Raw genomic sequence first — 26,350 nt, 5'->3', positions numbered from 1 at the left:
GAGTTTGAGCCCCAAGTCGGGCCTGCTTTGGATTTTGTGTTTCCCTCTCTTCTGCCCCTCCCCCCCACTCACAATCTGTCTCTCTCAAAAATAAATAAGCATTTAAAAAATTTAAAAAAATACATTAAGAAAAAAAGAGAAAAGAATCCACAAAACGGCTGGAAAACAGAAAAGAAAAGGAATTCTTAGGTAATAGGACCCCAGGGATTATCGAATTTAAATATCCCAAACGCTGGCTGCATAGAAAAATTCCTGAGGAGCTTTGAAAAACCCCCCAGTATCCGCACACCTATGAGGATGGCCAAAATCCAGAGCACCGACCATGCCAAGTGCACCAAGTGCTAGAGAAAACGTGGAGCAGCAGGGACTCGCGGCTGGTGGTCGGGCACACTGTGCGGCTAGTGCGGTGGTTTCTCTCAAAATGAAACCTGCTCTTTCCCCACAATCCAGCGACAACACTCCTCGACATTTACAAGGAGTTGAGAGCCCGCGTCCACGTATAAGCTGTGACGGACGTTTACGGCACTCTGTTCCCACCTGCCCAACCTTGGAGGCAACCACAGCGCCCTCCAGTAGGTGACGGATAACTGAACCGGTGCGTCCAGACGGCGCAAGATCATTCAGCGCTAAGAAGAAACGAGCCCTCAAGCCACGAACAGACACGGAGGTCGGTTCTCAAACACGTTACTAAGTGAAAGAAACCAGTCTGAAGAGTCTACACCATGGATGATTCCAACTCTGACCTTCTGGGGAAGGCAAAACCATGGACACAGCAAGGCGAGAGGCCGCCAGGGCTGGGAGGGATGAACGGTGGGGTCCAGGGGGGTTGATGGCAGTGAAGCTCTTCTGTGTGACGATGGATCCCCGTGGTTGTACTTTTGTCCCAACCCACGGAATGGGCCACATCAAGACGTGCACTGCAGACCCTGGGTGGTAACAATGTGCCCGGGCGGGTGCATCAGCTGTCTGTGTGACAACGTGACAGCGGGGACAGGGGCGGATCTCCTGCTCAGTTTTGTTGTGAATCTAAAATCTATCTTAAATAATAAAGTCTTACAAAGAAATAGGAACAGAACCTTCTGGTGTCCAGACCCCTCCCTCGAGTGTCGCTGACTGGTCCCGGGGTGCTGGGCCCGGGCAAGTGCGTGCACATCCAGGCTGAGGAACCGCGAATTCAGCGTTATCTTCCCATGTCACAGCTTAGGACACGAAGGTCGTTGGGCTCAGGGACGTGCCTGACGACCTGCTGTGCCCCCGGGGGACCCCCGTGGGCCTCCTCCCTGCCTAGCTTGGGGCTTCAGGCCCGCCCTGCGTGCTGGGTCACTGGCCTGCAGATCCTAGTTCAAGGCCTGGGGTGGGCCAGAGTCGGCGTTTCTGCCCAGCGTCTGGCATCCAGGGCCCCAAATCCCAGGCTCAGCCCCTCTCAGACCCTGCTTCTGCTCTCCAGGGGCAGGTGCACGGCCCCCCCCACCGTGAAGGTGTTCCTCCTCGGGGTGCCCAGCATACTGCCAGCACCTCATCGGGGCCGTCCCCTTCCCAAGTAACCCACTGGGGCTCCGGACAACCTTTCCTCTGTCTTGTTTCAAGGTGAAGATGTTGTTAGCACTAAAATGTATTAAAAAAATCTAGTTCTGACTCCAATGACTTCCCCTTCCAGAAGTGTGGCCTCACCGTCCTTTCCAGGCACCGGGATTAGCAAATGCTACACTAACACCGGCACTGCGTTTGCCTCTTAGAACGTCTGTGCAAACGACAAAGTCCCGTTTTTACAAGAACTGGTCAGACGCCCCCTGGGAGCGTGTGCTCTCGTCCACACTACACGTACTAGCCAGGCTGTAAGGACACGCCAGTGCGTAGACATTTTCTCCGACGTCCGAGAATCCTTGGCCCACAGCTGGGCGTCAGCAGGAATATAGCAGACACAGCCCATCTTCCTGACAGACAGATGGACAGCACAGGCTACACCCCCCCCCCCTTGGTGAGAGTCTCAGAAAACCTGAAATTTCTGGAATCATCTCAGAGCTTCCCACACCAGCAAGAGCGTTCCTAACATCTCTGCTTAGAGTGAGACCTTCTTATAGCTTCGTCCTGGTGGGAAGCACACGTCTGTATGAGGATACACCGCACGCGAGATCACCCGTTACCACGCCTTACTGAGAACAGATTTGCTGAGATTCATGCCTGACTGAAGTCCCAGGGTACCCGAGGGGGTTTCAGGAGACACATCAGAGAGTGAAGCCCCCCGGGGCAGTCGGGGGGGAGTGGGTTTCACTAAGGGCCCACGACGTGCTGGGAGGAAACAATAGACAGAGAAGTGATGTCTGCTACCTACGTGAATTCTCTTAAATTTCCGCTGCTTGTCGTGTGTGTGTGTGTGTGTGTGTGTGTGTGTGTGTGTGTGTGTGTCCCCGAGCTACTGCACAGGTCCGTGCAAGCCCTCAGCGGAGCGTGTGCACCCTCGCCCCCATTTGGGAGCTGACACCTAGGCGGCCCGCTGAGTCAAACACCAGCTGAGTCAAACACCACTGTGCTGAGGTTGTGTGTGACGTGCCCGTGGCTGCGCTCCCCACCCCAAAGTGCTGTGTCGGGGGGACCACAGGCTTGGAGCACCCGTCTGCAGGCCGGGCCACTGACCTGGAGCCATGAAGGACTTGGTCCTAATGAGAGAGCGGCCTCTCTTCACGGCAGCCTTGGTCTTCTCAAGCCCGTCTTTAGTGCCCTCCTTCGCAGCCTTCATCAGTTTCTGCATCTGTAAAAAAAAGGGAGAACCGTGAGAAGCGGACCGTCGGTAAAAATCCACTAGCTGCTTTTATTTTGTTTTCAAAGAATACTGTCAAGTAGCTTGGTCTTAAGACGTCGCCTGAAACTGGCTTTTTGATGTGGGAGCACTTACTTGCTTGGTGTGTGTGTGTGTATGTAACTTGGGCCACATTTTGTTTGTTTAAAAGAAAAAAACGAGGACGAAAAGCAAACTTGAAAGCCAGCCCTTCTTTGACCTGGTTTCCTGCTGTGTGTAAACGGCAGCCTCCACTTTTCTTACGATCACTTACAAACACAGAGCTTGGCGGACATCAGAGGGAGCAAGTTAAACACACGCACGCGCACACACGCGCACACACACACACAGAGTCAGGCAGCCGGCCCCAGGTCACAAGGCAAACGCAGGAAACCAGGAAACACAGAGCCCCGGCTGCCTTCCTGAGCTCCCCGGGGGGCCAGGCCAGAGGCTCACGGGGGCCCCACCGCAGGTTAACAGACGAGGAGGCAGACGGGTGCGAGTCAGGAACACCACTCCGCACCGTCACGCCGTGTAGGGAACCTGGCTCACCCACCCCGGAGTCCTGCGGGCACTCCCGTGGGCCATCAGTGCCAGAGCAGCATGGACCCGCTCTGGCACACCCCTTACGCTGGAAAATTCTAAGGTCTGAGGTGTGGGCTATTGGGCTCCAAGCGATTAGAGAAAACCCAAATGGCCTCCTACAGAGAAAGCAGGCTCCCGCCAAGGGGACGTCCACGCTGCCTGCTGCCCTGCTCCTCCTGCAGGCTCCCTCCGGCACGCTCATCTGTCTCTGCCTCCCTCCTCAGCCCGCCTTCCCTGCCAGCGTGCCTCAGGATCGGACCATCAGGGCCACCGCCGGCACCGTGCTGCCCGGTTACAGCGGGGGGACGCGGCTGTCCACGCTGCACTGTGTCCCCGCGGAGCACGCTGGTATCAGACACGCACCGCGGCCCAGCTGTTTCTGTACGTCCTCTGTCTCCCGCCACCCAGCGGGTGACCCCGAACCATGTCCACGCCGCCCAGCCGGGGCCCCGCCCCAGCCCCCACGGGCCACGGCCACTGCCGTCTCCCGGGAGACACAGCCACTCCGGGATTCTCTTGCGTCCCTTCCTCCCCATCCCGGGGACGTGCCCTCCACCACACTCGCCACCTCCCCGGCCACGCCTGTGGCCTCCGCCCTGCCCCACGCGCCCAGTGCTTGTCTGCCTGCAAGGCGTCTCGGCTTTGTCTCCTGACCCACACGGCCCTTTCAGACCCCTCCCTTTCTTACCCCACGCCAGACCCCTAAGCCTCGGCGTCAGCCTGACCCCCGTCAGGGCCCCCGTCCTCGAGCTGCGATAAAGACCCAGGTTCCGGGGAGCTGAGACGCCCGTCCAGGTCACACGGCAGCCAGGGAACAGCCGGGGCTCCTGACCCTCCCTAACGTCTGCTTCTCGCTGGGTGAAGGGTGTCCGCCTGGCCCGGCCCTCACCCACTCACCCCATCTTACTGCTCGCTGCCCCCCAACGCACACTGTTCGCCCTGCCACGCCCTACTATCTGCACTTGATTCCAGACTCCTCCATGGAGCTGGCCTCCTTCACGCTTCCCCCACGGCCAATGACTGAGCTCGGGGCTCCCCAGAAGACCCCATCAGGCCCCAGACGCTCCCGTGTGGGAACCAGCCAGAGGCTCCATGGAAAGAAGTGACTGCCAGCATTTTGCTCCCACTTTGGGGAGCCCGGGGCTCAAGAACACTCTGGAATTGAGCAGGCGACCATAACGGGAGACACTTATTTCTAAGTGAACGTCTGCTTGCAGGTAGACGCCGTTCAACACACACGAACCAACAACAGAACATCAGACGGACAGGTGTAACGGGAGTGACAATTACTCGACAGTGTCCTTGTAAAACACATCTCCGAGAACTGACTGCCACCACATTCAAACCTCGTGGTTCTCCGACCTCTGGTCTCTGGAGCCCTTCGTACCCGGAAAGATGCCAAGGGCCCCAACGAGGTCCGTTTCTCTGGCTTTCACTCATCTACCCTTACTGGATGTAGAATGGAGATTGACAAAAAATATCGAACTTTTACGAATATTCATTTAAAAATACTAATAAGCCCATTCCGTGTTATCTAAGTAACGCATTCGTGAAAAATTACCGTGTTTTCCCAAACCACAACATAGGCAGTGCTGTTTTGCACGGCTGGCCATCTCTCGCGGCCGGGGCAGCACACACACAGTGGAGCCTCAGGGAAACTCCCGTCCGTGCGTACGAGGACGAGAGAGAGGAACGCAAACGGTGTCTCGGGATTTATCTGACCTCGGTGACATCTGGAAGCCCAGGACCACACGCTGAGAACCAGTGTTCACACAAAAAGGGCCAAACTTAGTTTCCTTGCGCTTCTGTTTAAAGTACGGTCTGTTTCTGAACGAGCATTTTCCACGCGGCTGGTCGAGAAGTGAGCCACACTACCTTCAGTTCATGTTTCTGCTTTAGTTGCTGAATCTCTGTGGCTGCCACCGTGCTTGCCATCAAAGCTCTCATCGTTCTCTCATAGTGCTCCTTGAGACGGGTTAGGTCATGGGAAAGCTACAGCATAAAGAGACACAATCTTCTCACAAAAACGCTCCCTCTGGTACTTTGAGACGACCGTGCATGGCGAGGCCCGGGGGGCGGCGTCTGGGGAAGCCCACGCACCACGGGGAGGCCCCAGCTCTGGCCCACCGACTCCTGAGAGAGAAAAATGGGGCGGCTTCTCAGGAGCCAGACTGGAGACTTTTCTGTGCCAGCCCAGGACAAGAAAGTGAACGAAGGGCTGAGGGTCGTCATTCACGTCCACGTGGACGACGTCACAAGGATCAGACGTGTAAATACAATACGTATAAAACTATTCCTTATGTCAGCACCAAGGCACAGGACACCAGGGTTCACGACTGTACTACGGGGCATCAGAATTTGGAAATGGGCGGCACCGATTTTTAAGTCTCCAAACTGACGTGCCTGGGCTGACGGGGAAGGGGCGAGATCTCGTAAGACGCCGTCCCCCGTGATCACGCACGCCTCAGACGTGGAAACCCAGCCCTCAAGGCTTCTCGAGACAGCGTCTCCCATGTCAACACAGGCAAAGACACTGTGCGCTGTGGGCAAATTCTGACCAGAGAATGGACCCTTCTTGAGTTGACCTCAACCACTTAGGGTGCTCGGTGGACCGTTCTAACACAAGACTTCAAGGAGACCGCTAGGTCCTTCCCCCCCTCCCCCCACCCTCCCTCATGCTGGCGGTGCTCCCAGCACCCCCAGGGTGTGGCCAAGCTGGGGCCAGGGCGGTGGGAAGAGCCCGCCTGATTATCCCGCACCTTGAGCCACGGTGTGGCACTTCACCTGCTGCCGAGCGGCCTCTCGTGTGGCACTTCAAGGGCCTGCCTGGTAACCCGGGTCCATTTGGATGGAGGGCGAGGAAAGCACGGTTTGTTCAGTGAGCGTGCGAGCGGCTCGTCAGCGGGCACCTGACACCCTACCCGCCCACGGAAGGACACCGGCGTGGCCTCGCCTGATACCCTACCCGCCCACGGAAGGACACTCTACCCGCCCACGGAAGGACACCGGCGTGGCCTCACCACTCTTCCCGGCACCTGTGCTCGACTCTCCAATCTCAAGCCCAGAGTGTCGGGCGCATAGAGTCAAGCATGAGCACAGGATTAAGTGTCCGCTGTGCCAATGCCACTGGCAGAGGGGGTCTAAGGGACGGCTGTAGGACGGGAGGTGCTCGGGCCACCTTCCCAAAGCGGGAGGCTCGTCCTGAGCGTCACAAAGCAAGCTCACGGAGTGTGGGAACTAGGCCCCCGTAACCACCCGCCAGCCGGAGGTTCGTGGGGGCTTCAGCCAAGAACCCGCGCGTCCACATACTGGGGGCCCACGGCATCTACCCACGCTGTCATGGTGGCGAGGCAGCAACTACGGCCCGGCCTGCACCAACACAGAGTCACGCGGGCCAGGCTCCGTGCGCCTGTGGCCTGATGCTCGGCCTCACACAGAAACCACGTGACATCTACAGACACGCGTGGGGATGTCGGTGCACAGCAGCCCTTTCACTAGCAGCTGGAGCCCACGGCCAACAGCACGGGCACAGCCGCTCGACGCTGAAAACCAGAATCTCATTAAGATCATGTGCCTCAAAAAAAGCGCTTGTAGGTCCCATGTCTGACAACCACCCAATTCTAGAATTCACACTCCCGATCTGTGAAGTTTCTCCTCCGACCTTCACTTCCGGAGACCCCTCCCCGCCACACACACACCTTCCACTCAGGACAGAGAACGTGGGGCAGCTTAGGAACCCCGGCCCTCAACATCATTTTGTAACATATTCTATCTTTAGACCTTCCTTTTTGTGTAGAAAACGCGGAAGTTCAAAACGCCCCTTAAAGGGAAGCAGGCTTGTGCCGCGTCTCAGAGAGACCCGATTCGGCCCAGTGAGCACAGAAAGCATGCTGTCTACACAACACAAAGAACGAGGGGACAGTCACATAGGACCCCCTGAGTGATTTCATTTATAAGAAGATAACTTCCCATCCTGCTACGATTACACTTACAACGTGAAATAAAGGAGCCTCCCCTGCGGCCAGGGTCTCACACCCTCCCCACACCCGGTACCAACGTCTTTGAGGGCACTTCGGTATTACGGAACGAAAATTCTGCAGTCCGTGCCTGTGCTAACACGAGACGTGTGTCTCTCACGCAGGCTGAACACATACTTGCTTCCTGTGGTTGCTGCGCAGGAAGGACCTGGGGACCCCATTCTTGCACTCGGAGTCACTCTGCTCCTCGTAACTCTCAAATTCACTGGAGCTCCATCCGTATTCCAAAGAGCTGTTTCCACCTTCATCTCCATTCTCGACATCGTCATAAATCATTTCATCTGAAGGCCAAAAGGCCAAAAGGAAATAAAAAGAACACAGAATTCTCTAGTTATGTTTTACCGATCACCGAGAGCTGGGGTCTGGAAGCGTGTCGGAAACCCGCAGGGGCAGCGTGGAGCCTCGGGGTCGGCTCCCTACACAGGTGGTGGGGAGCCCCTCCAAGGTGCGGGCAGAGACGTGCGGGGCCGACAGCGCTCCGGTGAACCCCCAGCCCCAGGTGCATCCCGAGGGCTGCTGGTCTAGAAGAATCCACCATGACAATACAAAAGAAGTTGCCGGCCATACAAAGATAAACCCACGGAATATGAACGAGTTATGCAAGTGGGTGACAGAGATGCTCAAATACGAACACACGTGAGGCTCACGGGAAACAGTTCTAAGTTTTGCCTTTGTGCGAAAAACCGTCTCATAAATCTCATCTATTACTGTTTTTAAAATATTTTCATCACATGAGTGATGCAGAATTAGTGAAAAACACGTTTATGCCACCAAATACGATGACAGGGGCTCTTTACTTTAAAAATTCTGCAGGCTTTAATTCCCATCTTTTGTCTCACAATCTCTGTTCTGCAAAAGTGAATTCCCGGAGCAAAGCGGCCTTGCGGGCGCCCCCAGGGCAAGACACACGTCTTACCAACTAGCCCACTTCCTTTCTGATACACGCAAAGGCCTCAGGTCCCAAGAAAGTAGTTCTGTGAGACTCCCTGACAATTACAGAACAATACTCAGTGGAAGTAGAAAACACACATGGAGTTTTGTGCGCTGGGACTTTCCGAGAACAAAAACATCATTCTACAAACTTCTGGAACATCAGTGTCTAAGTTCTCCTGCTTATTAAACACATGAGCATGAAGGGTTATTTCAGCTGGAGTTTCTCAGCTATAAATGATGTGCTAAGAGTGATTTCTGCTTAAACTATCACTGAAGGAGAGTACCATGTGAGATAAAGACATTTCCACACCTGGGAATACATTTTTGTTTCTCAATTAAATTTATTCTCTGGGCACCTGGGTGGTCTAGTCAGCTAAGTGTCCTACTTTTATTTGGCTCAGGTCATGATCTCATGGTTCATGAGTTCAAACCCCACGCCAGGCTCTGTGCTGACAGCGTGGAGGCTGCTTGGGATTCCCTCTCTCTCTCTCTCTCTCTCTCTCTCTGCCTTACCCTACTCATGCGTGCACACACGTGCACACTCTTTCTCTTTCGAAATGAACACTTGAAGAATTTATTCCATATGCTTCTTCAGTCATTCTCTGTAATAAAACTTGCCCTTAAAATTTTTTCAGTAATTAAAGCTCGATTAATAGATTCTCTAGGGCCAAGAGCAAGCTTTGTAGGTATAGTGACATTTAGAGGCAAATACTTGCTTTCACTGGAAATGAAAAGTAGATACAAGGTTGTCACTGAGGATCTCAGATTACTTGGCCTCACATTCTCTCTCCACTGAATTCAGATTAATTTTGAATATAAAACAGAAATCCAAACTTCTGGTTAAAGGCTCTGAGAGTAAATGTCATCTGGGTAAGAACATGCAACATTTGAAAACGAGCTCATTTTCCAGAAGCCACAGGAGCGTGGGTCAGTGTATCTGCCCTAGATGACCACCAACTGGGCAACCGGGTCAACAGGACCAGGTGGATTCCAGGGATGTGGCCAGACCCTGACTCAGCTGCCATGCAGGTCAGGGCCGAGAGCCATCCTGATGAAGGCAGGTTGCCATGGGAAGGACCTGGTGACTTCCATGGCCTGGTCGGCAGGAGGCATGCAAATGCAGAAATGTGCCTGTGCACTGTCCCCTGGTGCGGCCCATGAATCCTGAAGCTGCCCGACTAGCACTCCCTCCTCCCTCCATGAACCCCTGTGGACATTGGGCTACTCTTTGTGCGGGAAACAAGTCCGGACACATAGCTGGGCGGGTGTTGCCCACACCTGCAGAGGGACGTCCAGCCTGTGGGGGCAGAGGCGAGCTGCAGGTACACCCAGGTCAACTGGGCGGCTGGTCCTGGCTCCGGGGAAGACGGCCGAGGGTCCTGCTCTACTGTGAGCCCTGCTCTCAGGCGGGCTGGATGGCTTGTCCATCTTGAGGAGGCAGGAGCTACCAACGCCAGGCACCATGGACCACCTCTAACTCAGGTACATCTCCACTAAGCAGTCAGAACGTGGGAAAATAATGCTTCTCCAAGTTCTGGAAAAGGCAGTAGTATCTGGGCCTCACCCGCACACTGAAACTTTCAAGGACTCTGAAGAGCCTTGTTAAGGACAGATGACTGAGGCTTTGTGAATTACAATGCCCTCCTGAGCTCCCAGATGCACAGACTGGTGCTGAGACCAGACCGAAAAGCAAGCACAGCCCCAGGGCCTGTGTTTCTCCCACAAGGCCAGCGAAGGGAGAACTGGTCTACGTGGCTGGATTTTACTTGGCAGCAACCTTGCTACCTGCCCTGGGCCAGGACGGACCTAAGAAGTGCCACTGCAGTGGCAGTGGCCACACAGTCCTGTGAGTGTGCTTAATGCCACTGAACCGTGCACTCTAAACTGGTTAAATTGCTCAATTTTATGCAGTGGGCACTTTACCACAATAAAAAAAAAAACAAAACAAAACAAAACAAAAAAACAGAAAAAAGTAACCCTGGATGGTCATCATCGTATCTCATAAGAAATTCTTCAGTATCCTGCCAGTATCGTGACAGAACTTAACCCAAAACGACCATATTTTGCACAAAGCACACAGGCCTCCACTCTCCCTCAGACACCTCTGTCTCCCCAAGTTCACCAGCTGGACAGCTGAAGTCCTGAACAGCTGGAGGAACCTCAAAGACCTAGTACCACCTACTTCACTAAAGAATATAGTTACTTATCAAATATCGAAATGCACCAAAAAGCATACAATAGCAGGCCTATCTGTAGACCCCGCCCAAACCCTGCTTCAGTGCCCACTCCTGTAAAGGCAGCAGCACAAGGCAACATGCATACAGCCAGAGCTCTGGCCCCTCCGCCAGGCCAGCAAGAACCGTTCTTGGCCTGTGGCTGTCCACTTACCTCTGAGGTGTGGGTTTACCCGAAGGCCACATGCAGCCTACCTCTGTGTGTCTTGCTTTTTGCTCAACATTGCCTTTGGCTGTATACACACACACACAAACACACCATTTATTCATTTTTAACTGCAATATAATGGTCTGTTGTATAAATTCATTGCCATATGCTGATCCCTTCCCCGAGTGTGGGGCCACTATGTTCCCCTTCATCTTTGGCTCTTTACAAACGGTGCTGCAGATAAGCATCCCTGCACATGTCTCCTGGCTAGCGGGCATGAATTTCTCCAGGAAACACACCTGCAAGGGAACCACTGGTTTGTATCACCATTTACACGTTAGCTAACTCTTACTAAAGTGTTTCTCAAAACAACTGCAGCACCAAGATGCTTAATGAGACAAAGAGCAAAGGGCCACAGAGGGAGCCAGATCAACGTTCTGTGTTGGCAAAGGCCTACCTGGTAGCATAAATTACCCAAAAATAAAAATTTCAAGCTTGTTTTTACAGAAACCAGTCTTTAAGCCCCACTTTATTTGCAGCATGTATTTAAATAACTACCTAGGAGCACATTTATTGATAAGAACTTCCAGTTCTGTTTATAAAGGGACCCAAATGTCAAGCGTTTGTCTCCCTCAACGTAGGAATCTCAAGGGCAGGGGTGACTCTGTTAGCTGAAACTAAACCGGTGCTCGGTATGTAACAGCATCCAAAAGCATTTTGGAATGAATAAACTACCATGTGCTTTTAACTCTTCATCAGTTAGTACGCTGGATGTGGATTATAAGAATGTATCCTTTTTAGGTCAAAAATGCTTCCTTCTATTATGAGTTTTTAACATTGAATGGCCACTGAATCTTGTCAAGTGCACTTTACGGAAATACTAAGATGAGCCTATGGTTTATGTCCAGAAGTCTGTTCCTGTGGAAAAGGTGGTAAAGGAACCTGCTCATGTTGAAGGGTCTGTCACCCCCTGAGACCAATCTGAAGGGTTCAGGTCGGCTTTTGCTGATTTGTTGGGATATTACCAGATTTGATTTCTTTACATTTTCATCAGGATGCTCAGCGTCACCCCTTTAAGCGAAGGGGGCTCTAAGTTTACACCAACACCCTAAGATGGGTTCCCTGCTCCTGGGTAGCTGGGGTCCGCTGGGACTACACGCAGAGCCGAGGAACTCTGTTCCCTGACGGTTTAGCAAATCTCAGACGAGGACACTGGTCCTAGTGGGCTGCCGGGCAGATTAAACAGCTCATTCTAGATTGTGAATCGTTAGACATTAGCGTGTTCTACTTCAGGTGCAGTCCACGTTTCAACTAGTTGATATCAAGGTGTTTCTAGAATCCCTTCCTGGCGTTTGTCTCGACCACACTTTCTTGGTCCTGATCCATCCTTCACTTCCCTCTCCTCCCGACAATATCTTTCCTTCCTAACACTACCAGGGGCTTGTCTGTTTTTATATTATTTTTGGAGAACTGCTCTTGGGTTCTGTTGACACTTTGTTGTTTCTTTGTTTTCTGTTTTAACACTTTTGCTGTTATCATTTTTTGTCCTTCTACTTTTGCTGAGTTTGCTCCGCTCTTCTCTTATGTCACGGAGCAGAGGCTCGGCTCACTACTCCCCCACCGTCTTTTCTTAACAGGCGCCATCGTGACTACAACTCTTCATGATTTTAAATCTTCCCCATAATATTTTATGCCATATTTTCATTATTATTCAAGTCATAATATTTCTACTTTCCATTCTGTTTTCACCATTGTCTGTGAGCTAAGTACTAGTATTATTTTTAACTTTCAAGTGTTTCTTCCTATTGATTTTTTCAACTTAGGGAATGAGGCCTAAATGCCAATTGTTAGGCATTTCTTAATATTTGCTTTGAGGAATGCTATATGGTTTTTATGAATATTCCATGTGTTTGAAAAGAAATTTCAATCTTTAGGTTAATCATATACTATATTCTTCCACAGTTTACTAATTTTGTATCCAGTATCCAAGACAGTGGAGGGAACGGTCTTAAAATCTCCCACTTTAATTATGTACTTAACTGTTGCTGATTATTTCTCAGTCATATTTTGCTTTCTGTATTTAGAGGCTGTCTTGTTAGGTACACACAAGTTTAGAACTGTTATAATTCTCTCTGGTGAAGGACTCTAAACCTAATGTTTTATGGCCTAAAATTCAATATGTTATAGTAATACTGGCTATATTTTGGTTGGAATGGGCCTTATATTTCTTTTTCCATCCATTTACCTACGAATGTTTTATATCCTTATATAGCTGTCACAAAAATATGTGGCTAGCTTTGCTACTTCATCCAGCCTGAGAATTTTTTTCTTATGGGCCACTGGATTCAATTTATATTTACCATAAGTAGCAATATATTTGGACTAATTTTGCCATCTTTTTTCATACCATTTGCCATAGTTTCTTACTTTCCATTTTCTTGCTTTCTACCAGACTGAGGTTTTCTCTACTGGTTTGGGAGTTAAATAATCCATTTCTGTTCTTTTAGTGGTTACCCATAAGATGCAGACCTGACCTATCACAGCCAAAAACACACATCATTATCTATGCTCTTCCTGGAAAACGCACAGACTTTAGATGTTCAGGGTCAGTCCACCCTCCAGCTGACAGTTACCACAGCCTGGGGCTTTGGTCCCACCCTGCCAATGAAACAACACTATTACTGCTATCTTGGTCAACACTCCTTTCGATTCATTCACAAAGTTATTATTTGCTCACTGTCGTGTCTGCTTCTCATTAGGTTCGGTAACTTTTTCCTTGAAATGCAACGTGACAGTTTTTAGAGTCTGAGTGGTAAATCTCCCCAATCTTTATCTAATACTGCCTTTGCTTCCCTCTTTTTAAACACCTGTGTTTTGGTATGAGTGGACTGATTTGTGCCCAGCAGTTGTTAAGTGTATGTGCCTAGGTATGGATTCAGGCTTAACCCTGCTTTGAACTTGTATTTCTACAATCTGAGAACTTAGATCCTTCCTGAATTCTACAAAAGTATTGGTACTTCCTTCTTCTACCTTCTCATTCGTATCATTTATCAAATATGTGCTAGTACTTAGCCTCCATATTTCTTACCTTTCCACTTATACACTCCACATCTTTAATTCCCTCTGCTTTACATGTATCAACTATCCTATTTACAGTTGTAACACAGGGGCGCCTGGGTGACTCAGTCGGTTAAGCATCCAACTTTGGCTCAAGTCATGACCTTCCTGAGATTGAGCCCCACATCGGGCTCTGTACTGACAGCTCAGAGCCTGGAGCCGGCTTCCGACTCTGCGTCTCCCTCTCTCTCTGCCCCTCCCCTGCTCATGCTCTGTCTCTGTGTCTCAAAAATGAATAAATGTTAAAAAAAAATAAAATAAGGTTGTAATACAGCCACACACATCTATGTGCTCAAATATTCTACCCCATGGTATCAATGAGGCACTATAAGACATAATAAAATCCGTAGGAGTTGTGTATCTAGGGTCTGTGTGCACAGTGACTAGTCATTTTTTACACCCAGCGGGAAAGACTGATAAACTGAACCTTCTAAAACTCAATTTCAGACAACTCAAACCTGGTTCAGAGTCTGAATTTTCTCTTGGCACGTCGTCATAAATGGCTTCTTCTGGATCTGGAATAAAAAGAAGAAAACTTTCAAAACCAACCAACACCAAGTACAATGTCCACTGTTCAGGGCCACAGTCTCACACGACGCTATAATGATGCAGAAAGCTAGTTCCAAAGGGCAGACACATGCACCTTCCCAAAGCAGAAGTTTTCTGGGGACTGAAGGATGACACTCTACGTGAGCCAGGTATGAATGGGGAATTTTATGGTTTCTAGGCCAATTTAGTCCATTATTTTGTGTTCACCTTCACGTCTCTATGTGGCTCTTTATATTTTTCAGCTTACGAAGTTAACGTGTTCCAATGTACAAACAATACAGAGGTGCCATACACGGTTTCAGAAACAACGGGACAGCCCAAGAGGTGCTATGTTAACAGGAAACCTAAAATAAGTCGATCATCTATGATATCTTGAACTACTGGATATGAAAACTGGGCACACACAAGGATGAGAATGTTCACCTGTTAGGATAAAGTCTCTCCGACTACACTATGTGGAACGTTCATGTCCTCTTGAGACTGTAACACGTTTTCTTAAGAAAAGGTCGGGATCCTTCCAGGCCAGACTACTGAGTGAATACGGTATGAAAAGGTCGTGTACGAGAGCAGCAGTGAAGCTAGAAATGCATTTCGGTATTTGTAAGTTTGGGCCTTCGTGGAAATCAACCACGTTATGAGGTCTTACTTACACACTGAAAACCGTGAAGGTCACCGCGACTAAGCCACAACAAGATGAGGTAAGTACTCCCAACTCTGCCTCTGCTCTCAAGCCAGTTACATTCCAGGGAGGGGGAAGGGGGAGGCAGCAAACTTGGGAAAGCCCCTCATTCTCCTCCTGCCGTCAGGCCCCCGTGTGACAGACACCCCCTTCCTTGTAATAAGATTAACTGCAACTGTGATATGCATTTCCACTCCCGACAACGTGTGGGATGCTCGACTACGCACCCGTGAAAACCACAGCCGTGAAGCCCACGAGTCCGCTTACGTGCAGATCTGATTGTGACACCTGCACGAACCTGTCTGTGATACTTTATTGTAAGAATGCGGTACGTGACACATACACACAATATCATCGGCGGTGTATGTGATTGGTAAAGCTTCCAGTCACCAGCAGACACCGGTAGGAGTCAAAAGTCATACCCAGATTTTTTACTGTGGGGGGTGTCAGCACCCCTAACCTGTGTGTTATCCTAATTAACTGCCACTTGTGCAATAAAACAAGTAATGGGAGGGGCGCCTGGGTGGCGCAGTCGGTTAAGCGTCCGACTTCAGCCAGGTCACGATCTCGTGGTCCGTGAGTTCGAGCCCCGCGTCGGGCTCTGGGCTGATGGCTCGGAGCCTGGAGCCTCTTTCCGATTCTGTGTCTCCCTCTCTCTCTGCCCCTCCCCCGTTCATGCTCTGTCTCTCTCTGTCCCAAAAATAAATAAACGTTGGGAAAAAAAAAATGTTTAAAATAAAAAAAAAAAAAAAAACAAGTAATGGGAGAAAGTCACACAAATTTTACTCTGGAAATAAAATTGCTAGCAAACAGGAGGAAAATAATTTCATCCCTTAATGATCCCCATTTAGCGGCCCCCTAGCAGAATCCTCTACTTATGCTAGGTTCTTTGTTTGACAATGTCATAATTAAAACCAGAACACGACACATTCCAGGAGATAACTGAACAATCAGGAGACAGTTAAGATGGTTCTTCCTTGTAAGTCGATCATAGAAAATTACACAGAAATTAGTGAGCCAGTAGATAATAAAGGGATAATTGGAAAAGCCATCTTTACTTTTTTTTAAAAATTATAAGTCAAATCTAGTTAAAAATAGCTCAGCTTTCCAAGCCACATGTGGAACAGAAGGTCTGGTATGCCATCTGGACAGTGGGCTAGCTTAACCAGCCATCCACCCCCTTTCCAAAATGGTAGCCTGAAAAAGCATCTCCGTGAGAATCACAAGAAAATGCCTGGTAACGTCTCCGTGGTAACTTGCTGAGTGTGGGCCCGTGTAAGAGCATCAGTTCCCCGAACACGGGACCATCGTGACAGGACCCAAGGACTGTACTGGGAAGAAACAATCAGGAGAGAACCCGTGTGGGACGGGGGGAGCAGAGATGTTCCGACTGGAAACAAAATAAGGGCTTCAGAGAGCCTGGGGACAGCAGCGACAGGCAGCTCTGGTTGGTCCTTCAGGGAAACGAATGCAGCTCTGAAGGGACGTGGGAATAATCAGCGGAAGCCGGCAAACACACATCGACCCCCGGGGCGGCGTCCACGCGGGGCCTGGCGAGGATGAGGGCACGGCCCCGCCGGCTTCCCGGAGGTCAGTGTACTTACTCTCCATCCACGCGGTGTTGGCCGGGTCCGCCGCCCACCGGGCGAGGGCACTGTCCTCCTTAGGCGCTCGCTCGTCACTGGGAGAAAACAAACCAGGAGACCACGAGGGTGAGCGTGCTTCCGGTCAGGACGCTGCCGAATGTCCCCAAAGGGTACGTGAGCTCCAACGTGTGCACGCTGTCCCCAGATGTTACTCCGGGCGTCCTGTGCTGAGAACGTCTTCTGAGTTGCTGCCTATGCATTTTACATATGACCCCGCCACTCACACCCACAACGCGGACGTGTATGGAAGGACCCATGCCTGCGGTCCCACCACACCTTCCCACTTGGCTTTTTCGGGGCCCCTTTTACAATAAACACTTAGACTTAAGCCCTTGAAAAGTCAGTGACCTCTGCCCTAACCATCTCATTAGGAACCAGTGCCTGACCTCGCTCTGTATCTACGGGGACAAGGGACGCCCTCCCCCGGCCCCCTGCACACACCCCATTTCTGGGATATGTGAGTAATACACCTGGGGCCTTCCCTTCCCTTGTGCGTGGGGGCGGGTGTACCGAGGCCGTGCCTTCGATCCAAACGCCCCGGGGGCTTCACCCCCCAGTGGTCTCTGGGACGCTGAGGGGGCCACTGGCTGACACAGGCGGGGGCTTCCGCCCCCTCACCCAGCAGGTCAGAATCTACATGTGCTCGTTTTATCGGACCAGCCGCGGCTTCTCAACACAGACGCCAGGTTCAAGCTTTCGTTCCCAGCGGTTTGTACGTGCCTCCGAACGCCCGCCACGTGCCCGGCACAGGTGTTCGCACAACAGAAACAGGAGAAACGAGGTCTCTGCTCCAGGGGGCCTGAAGCATCTTCCAGTTGTTCACCAGAACTTCTTGCGGGCCTGTTGTGTGCCGCACACGGTACCAGCTGCAGAGACACGCCGGAGTGACAGACGGGCCTTCTCGCCTCCGGGAAGGGACCTCACGCGGCCAGAAATAAAAAGTGCTCACGACTCAACTGGTGCTGTGCTCTGGTGCAATGGTCCCGGGGGCCAAGTCACAGGTCACACACAAGGATAGGAATGCTGTCCCGCGGGCTACGGCAAGCCTCTGGAATGCTTTATTCAGAAGAACGACAAGGTCGGCTTCATTCAACACAGCTGGGACAAGACCAACCTCAAGGGCCCGTGGTCTAGGGGAGCTCTGCAAGGAAGAGCCGAGCGCGGTGTGGAGCACTTCACGGGAAGGGAAAGAGGCTGGAACTAGGGTGAGTGCTCAGAGACAACCAGGGGCAGCTCGGAAAAACACACACGTGCAAAGGAGAATCATTCATACGGAGTTAATGCCACACTTCACGGTAAGTGACAGATATGGCGGGGGTCACTGCAGCGTGGTCTCTTCTATCATCATTTTTGTTAGTTTTCTGAAAGTTCTAATGGTTGAATACAAGATTTAAAGGCCAGGGAAGATGGCAAAGGTCTTAAAAATGTCCAGGTCACAGACACTTTAGCTACGCAAGCATGTGCGACACAATACGCTACATTGTGGATGCGTGTAAGAAAAGAAGCTGAGTCCGTCCCCACACTTAGTTGAGGAACATGTCACATAAAAAAAGAAAGTATTCTCACACTTTTCAAGTCTAAAATTACATCAAAATGAAGTTAAGCAAAAAAACAGAAAATCTAAAGCAAAAATGGATGATATTTAAACTGCTCCCGAGTGTTTCCGTAGGTTTAAAAAAGGTCGCTTTCTGTAGATTTAAAAAAGGTCGCGCTTTGGAAGAGAATCTGAACTTGCCCTCTCACACCACTTCACGTTCTTTTTGTTCTAAGAAACGATCCTTTCAGCAGACGTGTTTTCCACCGTACGTTTCAGATCACCGGCGATAATGTGCCACCTGCTTGTGTCTCGTCTCACACACACTGTGATTCTACTGAGGGGTCTTGGTGGACCTGCTCTGCCACATGTAATGTAAACCAGGTGGAAAGAGCTTGCACATCCCTTTCTGCAAAGACACCAGTCTTTTAGGGACACGTATGTCTTTCTACGTTCAGAGGCCAGCCTACCACCCCAAAGAAAAAGCCAGGTGAGCGTGAGAACAGCAGGCCAAGGACCCGACACCCGAGTCAGGAGTCCGTTCTCGCTCTCCATCTCCTCTGCTGGTGCCTGCGCGGGCGAAAGGAAACACCGCAAGCTGCCATATGGGAGGGAGGGAAGTCCTCACTGGTGTGCTGAGACCGGTTTACTTCCTCTCGGTCTCTGATACCGATCACAGGCCAGGCACTCGGTAAAGGCTTGGCAAACTGAGACATAACAACTAAAAGTGGGTAAACAAACAGAGCCAGAACGCACCAAACACAGGACCAGGCAAGGTGGTAGATATTCTAACGCTGGGTAAAGCCTGATCCCACAAAATGGGCTTTAACTCATAAAAGGTCACAGAAGGCAAAGACGGAGATCATATATTGAATAAAGGTCCAATAGAACAAGAAGATATAACCATTACAAACATACAACTAACGAAAAAGCCCCAAAATAGATGAAGTGAAAGTACACGGTACTGAACACAGAAATGGACCATCTCACAGTGACAGCTGGACACGCCAGTGTAGCACTGTCAACAGCAGAACCACCAGGCAGAAGACGCTAAGAGTGCCACAAATCAATTAGACCTAAGAGACATGGCAGAACGTGGCACCCACCCACCCTCACGAGTCAAGCTACAAAACTCTTAGAAGAAAACAGTGAGAGAGCTTCATGACACTGGATGTGCCAACAACTGACTGGACAGGACACCGAAAGCACAGGCAATATAAAAGAAACAAAACACATAAACTGGATTTCATCAAAATTAAAAACTTTTGTGCAAAGGACACCATCGAGAGAGTGAAAGGACAACCCACAGCATGGGAAGAAATGTTCACAAATCACGCATCTGACGAGAGATTAATATTCAGACTATATAAAGAACACCTACAACTCAACAACAACAAATAAACCCAACTCAAACATGGGGAAGGAACGTGAATGACATTTCTCCAAAGAAGACATACAAATGGGCGATGGGATGTGATGAGGTGCTCAGCATCATTAGTCATCAAGGAAATGCAAATCAAAACCACCGGGAGGTATCATTTCACACTCCCTAGAATGACTACAATCTTTAAAAACTGGAAAATAAATTTGGTGACCGTATTGGAAGCAGTTCATTGCAGGTGGGAATGTGAAATGGCGCTGTCTCTGTGGTAAAGAGATTGTGGGTCCTCAAAAAGGGAAATATAGACTCACCATAAGATCCAGTGCTCCGCTCACAGGTACAGAGCCAAAGGGATAGGGAGCAAGGACTTAGATGCTCATACACCTGTGTTCCCAGCAGCGCGATTCACGACAGCAAAGAGGTGGAAACAAAGCAAGTGTCCTTCGAGTGGTGAGTGAGTGAAAAGGTCATATGTGCTTACAAAGGAATATTATGCAGGCTTGAAAAGGAAGGAGATCCGGACGCATCCTACAACACGGGAGAACCTCGCAAACATGATGCAGAGTGAAACAAGCCAGACACAGAAGGACACGAGTTACCTAGATCGGGCCAATCCACGGAGACAGGACACAGAGTAGGGGTTGTTGGGGGCTGGGGGAGGGGGGCGGTAGATTACCACAGGAGGGTTAGAGTTCCTATCTCAGATGATGAAATATTCTGAAAGGGGAGAGTGGTGACACAGTATATGCACGCGATGCCACTACATGTTACACTGAAAAGGGTTCAAATGGTAAGTTTTATGTTGTATATATTTTAACACAGTTTTAATACGGACAACGCAGTGTACCAAAAGCCACAGGACAGTCCACCTCGAACAGGTGTGGATAATGCGTCAGTATGGCTGCACAGCCGTCCAGCAACAAGCATGATGGCGTGCTAAGCCTTGGTCAAACCTGCTCTCCCCCTTCACAGGATTCTCAGTCCAGCAGCAGAAAGGGACAGGGGAAGTCACAGTGAGGGTGCACTGTTTTAATCAGTTTTAAAGCCGGTGTGCCCACACAGCTCTGGATGGACAAGAGGGAACTTTATAAAACGAGACACTAAGGCAGGGTTTTGAAATGCATGCAGGAGTTTGCCTGGAGGACGGGCTTTTCCTGGGCATCTCAAGGAGGAGAAATAGTGTTTTTGAAGGCAAGTGGCATGAAAGAAAGGTCTACAATCAAATCAGTTTGAAGCACTCTCGCTGAAAGCTGGGTCAGACACACTGAAAAATCCCCTCCGGCCCCACAGGGTTCTGAGACCCTTCCCAAGGCTGAAGTACACACAGAATCTCCAGGGTGGAGGCCGAGGAGGGCCACCTCTCCGGGGCCTATCTGCATGTGCGTTTGTACGGTCTGTCCTTCTACACAGACAGTATGAACCTCTAGCCGAGTCCTCGTACTCTGACACCCATCCTGGGAGCCCCTGGGCGAGAGAGCAGACGGATGCAGGACTGGGAGCGGAGGGTCTGGGCGGGGAGCAGGCGTGCTCGGTCACCACCTCACAGCACTGAGGGCAGGCAGGACAGGTGTCCCACACTCCACATTACAGGGAACGGCCATGGACCCAGGGCACGTGTGTAAAATGAAAAAATTTACCTGTTTGCTGGATCCTCAGAACTTAAAGAATTAAATGGGCTGTCTTCTGCTACTTCCTGTGTCTCTGTGAGGAAAGAAAAAAAAATCATATGGTTTCATGCTTAGGGTAAAATTGTAGGAAACAGATTTTTACATTTAAAATGGTTCCCTATTTTCCATTCTTATGAACGACAGGCTTATCTTAGCATAAAAATGATTAACTGATAGATATAAGGTTTTTTAGGTTAGATTCAAAATAAGATGTTTTCAAAACAGGATTACAGTAAAAAGTGATATCCAAAGGCTCCTGAAACAGCTGGAATTAAACCCAAAGAAAGCAGGCTACAGTAAGAAACAAATTTTCTCCTGTGTCTTAACTTTTCATGAGAATTTACAATTATGATTTATTGGAAAGTATGTCTAAATGGGAGCCTCCAAAGATTCTCAAGGGAGAGTTACGTTCATATCTGGCAACCAAGTTTTTATATACTCACACGCACGTGCACACACGCACACACGCACACACACACACAGTCTGTCACACATGTCCAGCTGACTGCTGTTCTCCCACCTCTGGGTTTGATTTACCAAGGGGTGATGAGCTCAGGCTTAGCCACGTGCTCAACCAACAACTGGTTAATTGCTACACTGGGAAACTGTCCATAAACACCGTTTTAGAAGGAATTTACTGTGTGCTAGGCAAACGTTCGTGACCACTTTCAAAGTGCTCAGCAGTTAACTCAAGGTCCAGGAAGGCTGGGCTTAATGCAATAAGCTTGGAGATCTCACTCATAAAACTGGTCCCCTGATCCCGCTAAACAGTAACAAACACCCCTCACCCGGCGGTGGGATTTGCCTGGCGGTGCACCAGGAATTGTAGAGGCATGAACTCAACAAGTTCTCGAGGCCATGGAAAACCTCACTGTCTGCCAAGGAGCACATGCCAGGTCAGAGGCAGGGCCACGATCTGAACTCAGACCTGCCCGTTCCAAAGACTTCCCACCACACCACACTCCCCCCAAAAATGGCCCACATGACTTCCTAAAAGACAAAGATACTCGACAAAGTCAACGAAGAAAGGATGTGGACTGGCAGCGAGCACACTTCACACAGTGACTACCTTCCCTGCGGCTGTGTCAGGGGCCCCTCTCACCACCCCTGAATGCACACCGCGCGTGCCTCAATGCACCCCCCCAACACCTTCCTTCCCGGCGCTCCCCCTTCTGAGAAAGCAGATGCACCCGGAGGTGATGTCTGCTAAAACGAGAACTCTGATGACGGTATGGTGAGCACACTCGAGAGGAAGTTCTCCCGCTGGCCACACACACTGCTCATCTCTCACTGTTCTGGAAGGATCTGGAAGCCCGTGCCACGAGGCAGAGCACCATGAGTCTCTGGCCACTGGAGGACCACTAATGAATGAAAGTGGAGGCTCAGTGTTGGTTCTGGGCAGTGGGGAAGATGACGGGTTCCAGCTGTCCCCGACTCTGAGGCTCGTGTCCCAGAGGAGCCTCTATGCGAGTGAGGGAGCCTCAGCGAGGACGTGCATGCTGACCGAGCCCACAGAGCCAGGCCGCCCTGTGTCCACGAGGGAACCACACGGTGCAAATGGTTAGGTAGCCGGCCAGGGCACCACAGGACGTATGTGCACATGCGTGTGCTCATGCAAGAGTGGGGGAGGGGCAGAGAGAGAGAATCCCAGACAGGCTCTGCACTGTCAGCACCGAGCCTGACGTGGGGCTCGACCTCACAAGCCTCGAGAGCATGACCTAAGCCGACATCGAGAGTCGGATGCTCAACCGACTGAGCCCCCCGGGCGCCCCCCCTTCTCCTCTCAATTCCATAATCTACTTCCTTATTTTCACATTGTTCTTACTTGTCAGAGGCCACAAAACACAAATAGCATTGTTGACCACGGTTAATTTCCAAGATTCCAACCAATTACAAGAAAACATGTGAAAAACCTCAACCCTAAAAACCTGTGGTTTCCAAACAAATTCAAGAGCTTCTTTAACGAAGACTTTTTTTTTTTTCCCCTCAATGGTCACAACTGGGAAGGAGAGAACGTGTTTACTGAAATCTCGCACAAGCTCTGATTCCGTGTCCGAGCGGCCTCGCGTCCCTGAGAGCCTCTACACCTAGGACAGCGCCCGTGCTGCGTCCTCGGATAGGGAGCACACGCAGATCTCGGCAAGAGAACAAACACTTGGCTGGGCTGCCTCACTGGCCGCACTCGGAACGGAACAGGCCGCCCTCTGCTCAGGGAGGGCCGCACTCGAACGTCCCGCTGCCCTCATGCACGCGGACCCACAGGCACCTGCCGGGGGAAGGTGACCCGGCTCGGCTCCAGCGGCTCTACCGGAACACGGAGGACTGCGGGACTCACGGACGACAGGCGGTCACGGCCCGCAGTGCGCAGTGAGGAGGAGGACACTACCTTCCTCTTCCAGGGACGCGGCGCGGATGACGACGGGGCTGGAGTAGGCCGGCACGAGCAGCGGGAGGTTGCAGGGCACAGCGTAGCCGCAGGGCACGGGCACCGAGTACCCGCTGGGCACCGGCGGGCTGGCGCTCTCCTCCTCGGCATCCGGGTCGGCGGGCGGGGGCTGCTCCTCCTGGAAGGGCGTGATGTCGATGACGGAGTAGGGGTTCACCCGTGTCGGGACCTCAAGCGTCGGGCCTTCCACCGGGGCCTCCGCGTCCGTTCCCCTCCCGATTTCACCTCCTGGAGGCAAACACACAGTGTGGAGGAGGTGAGGACAAGTGGAGCCACGCCCCCCCCAAAGGGCACGCAACACCAGGGCACCCAGGAGACGCCCAGATCTGGGAGTACAGGGCGGAGCATTGCTGGGGTCAGCGCGGGACACCCCAGGGCCTGGCAGCTCCCGGGGCGGCTTCTCTGCTGACAGGCATCAGGTAGAAGCTGCCGGACCAGGGGAGCCACTGACTGTGCGGGGAGCCCTCGCTGTGGACAAGAAACCAGCCCTTGTGGTCGGGACAAAAGCAGCCACCTCCAGGACCCAACACGGACTCCATGCATCTCAAAGAGCGTTAGTTTCAGAAACGTTTCCCACCACGCAGCGACACGGTGCTGAGATGTGGCCGACACCCACCCCCTCCGAGAGGCCGCCAGGGGCCGCCGAGCAGCCTGACGCCCGTGGGAAATGCCAAGGACCAAAGGAGCACGGCCAAACTCCAATGAGCCATCACAGCTCACGTCCCGCTGCAGGACACCGACTTCCCCCCACGTCACTCACCCGCGGTCGGGACGAGCTGGCTGCTGGGCCACGGGCGCTGGGGGCGGCCCGGGGACTCACCTGAGCCAGACGCGGCATCCGCGCCCCCCCCACCGGCCGGGGCGCCCGCGGCTGGCCGATCCGCTTCTGGAATCTCATCTCCGCTGTCGAAATCGAACTGCTCCCCCTCGTCCTCTTCGTTGTTGTTCCTGTCGTATTTCACCTCGTTTTCTAACGGTGAAAAGAACACAGACTCAGCCGCCGCAGGAGCAGAGACGCACTAGCATTCAGTGCCAGGGACTGCGCAGGTGGCGGAAGCGACGGGCAGAGGATGAGGGAAAGGAAGCGCCAGGAAACGAGGGAGGCCACAGACTTCAACACTAGTGGATTCCGCTCAAGCCCCACGGGGCCCCAGGCCCCTTCGGTTCTGTCCACGCCAATCACCCACAACGTACATGCCACCCAAGGAAGGGGACCTCGCAACCCCTGCCCAGGCCAGGCCCACCCTGCGGTCCCCGTCCTGCACGCGTCCCCGCGTGTGGATGTGTATGGGGCAGGATGGAGGCCACTCAGACCCACAGATGCCGTCCACCATCCCGTGAGAGGCCACAGCACCCTGGTGACCACGCCCAGGCTAGGGGGCTGGGGCAGGGGACAGCCCAGTGGGGAGGGAGCTTCTGCTGCTCCACGGCACCCCAACACTGGGGCCGGAAGTCAGAACACAGAAAACTCCCAAACCTGACGGCCTTCTCCACTGGTGCACAACTCACTCCTCTGCACCCAGACGGTCTGTGGGCATCTGGTGCTCACACAGATCACGGGAAGTTGGTCATGGGGACCCATCTCCCAGGACGAGGACCCTGCACACCCACACGGGGACCCTCTCCCAGGATGGGGACCCTGCACCCTTGGGGTGTCCAGGGCGGTTTCATTGCGAAGGAACAAGTAGGTGGGCACTGTGGAGAGGGAGAAATGACCCCCAAGATGGAACCCACACCGCTCACTCTGCAAGCAAACCGGGGTGCTGCACGGTGGGCCAGGGCATCAGGCGTCCCCACAGAGAGAGAGCTCCGGTCCCACTGGGCTGCAGAGGGATCTGCTGAGAGAGGCGCCCAGGGCCCGGAGCGGGTTCCCTCCTCCCTTCCAGAGGGTTCCACCCAGCGGTCACACAGGCCTGAGTGTGGGAATGTGGGATCTGAACCAGTCATCTTAGAGCCAAAGACGCGTGAACACGGGCTGGGAAGCCGGCCACGGGGCGGTGGGGTGACAGAGCCAGCACCCCTGAGCCAGAGCCACGTGGGTTCTGGGGATGGTGGGGACGGGGGGTGCAGAGAGGCTGGGGAGGAGTCACCTCCCCTGGGTCGGGGTGGGGGTGGGGTGAGTCGGGGCACAGACTGTCCCAGCATGATGGGGGGCGGGGAGAGGGCCTCGTCCCCTCCAGTTCCACTCCCAGCGCCTCTCGCTCCTGGTGCAGGGCCCCGGTCAGCATCGCCCCAGCAGACGCAGATGCTGTGCAGGGGGCGACGTGTGCTCTCCAGGAAGGAAATGTTCCACAGCCACCTGGCAGCTGGGGGGCGGGGCCGGGGTGGGGGGGAGTGGAGCCGGGGGAGAGGGGAGGGGGGGCTGGGGGGTAGGACGTGAGACTCAGGCTTTCAGAGGTGGCCTGGTTTCTAGGGAGAGAAGGTGACAGAGCTGGGGCTACCTGAGCCAGTCTAGGACGGTCTTTCCAGCTGTGGCCTTGTGGGTCCAGATGAACCTTCGATGGTCCAGAAACAACAGTCTTAAATACCAGGTGCTCGCTCATTTTTCCCTTCGGTCTTTGGAACCGGCAACACGTCCTAACAGGTGTTTTGAAGGAAACACCTTACCACAGAGGTCA

The 26,350-nt window shown here is 52.2% G+C and overlaps 1 protein-coding gene across 7 annotated transcripts in view; it reads right to left on the bottom strand.

Moving 5' to 3' along the window:
- Positions 1-26,350, bottom strand: part of ARHGEF10 (Rho guanine nucleotide exchange factor 10) — a 107,563-nt gene that overhangs the window by 54,915 nt on the left and 26,298 nt on the right. For 5 of the 7 annotated variants that reach the window (XM_086703059.1, XM_086703061.1, XM_086703062.1 and 2 more), the window contains exons 3-10: positions 24,553-24,702; positions 23,673-23,960; positions 21,257-21,320; positions 16,663-16,739; positions 14,289-14,345; positions 7,516-7,679; positions 5,237-5,353; positions 2,635-2,749 (exon numbers count right to left, since the gene is read on the bottom strand). In XM_086703059.1, coding sequence (XP_086559185.1) covers positions 2,635-2,749; positions 5,237-5,353; positions 7,516-7,679; positions 14,289-14,345; positions 16,663-16,739; positions 21,257-21,320; positions 23,673-23,960; positions 24,553-24,702 — 1,032 coding nt within the window. The remainder of the gene's footprint in view (positions 1-2,634; positions 2,750-5,236; positions 5,354-7,515; positions 7,680-14,288; positions 14,346-16,662; positions 16,740-21,256; positions 21,321-23,672; positions 23,961-24,552; positions 24,703-26,350) is intronic. The other 2 variants (XM_086703057.1, XM_086703058.1) reach the window with 1 other exon arrangement.

Source organism: Puma concolor, chromosome B1, assembly GCF_028749965.1.
Source record: "Puma concolor isolate L17-30 chromosome B1, mPumCon1.1.hap2, whole genome shotgun sequence".
Lineage (NCBI taxonomy): Eukaryota > Metazoa > Chordata > Mammalia > Carnivora > Felidae > Puma > Puma concolor.
This window is presented reverse-complemented; position numbering and strand designations above follow the sequence as displayed.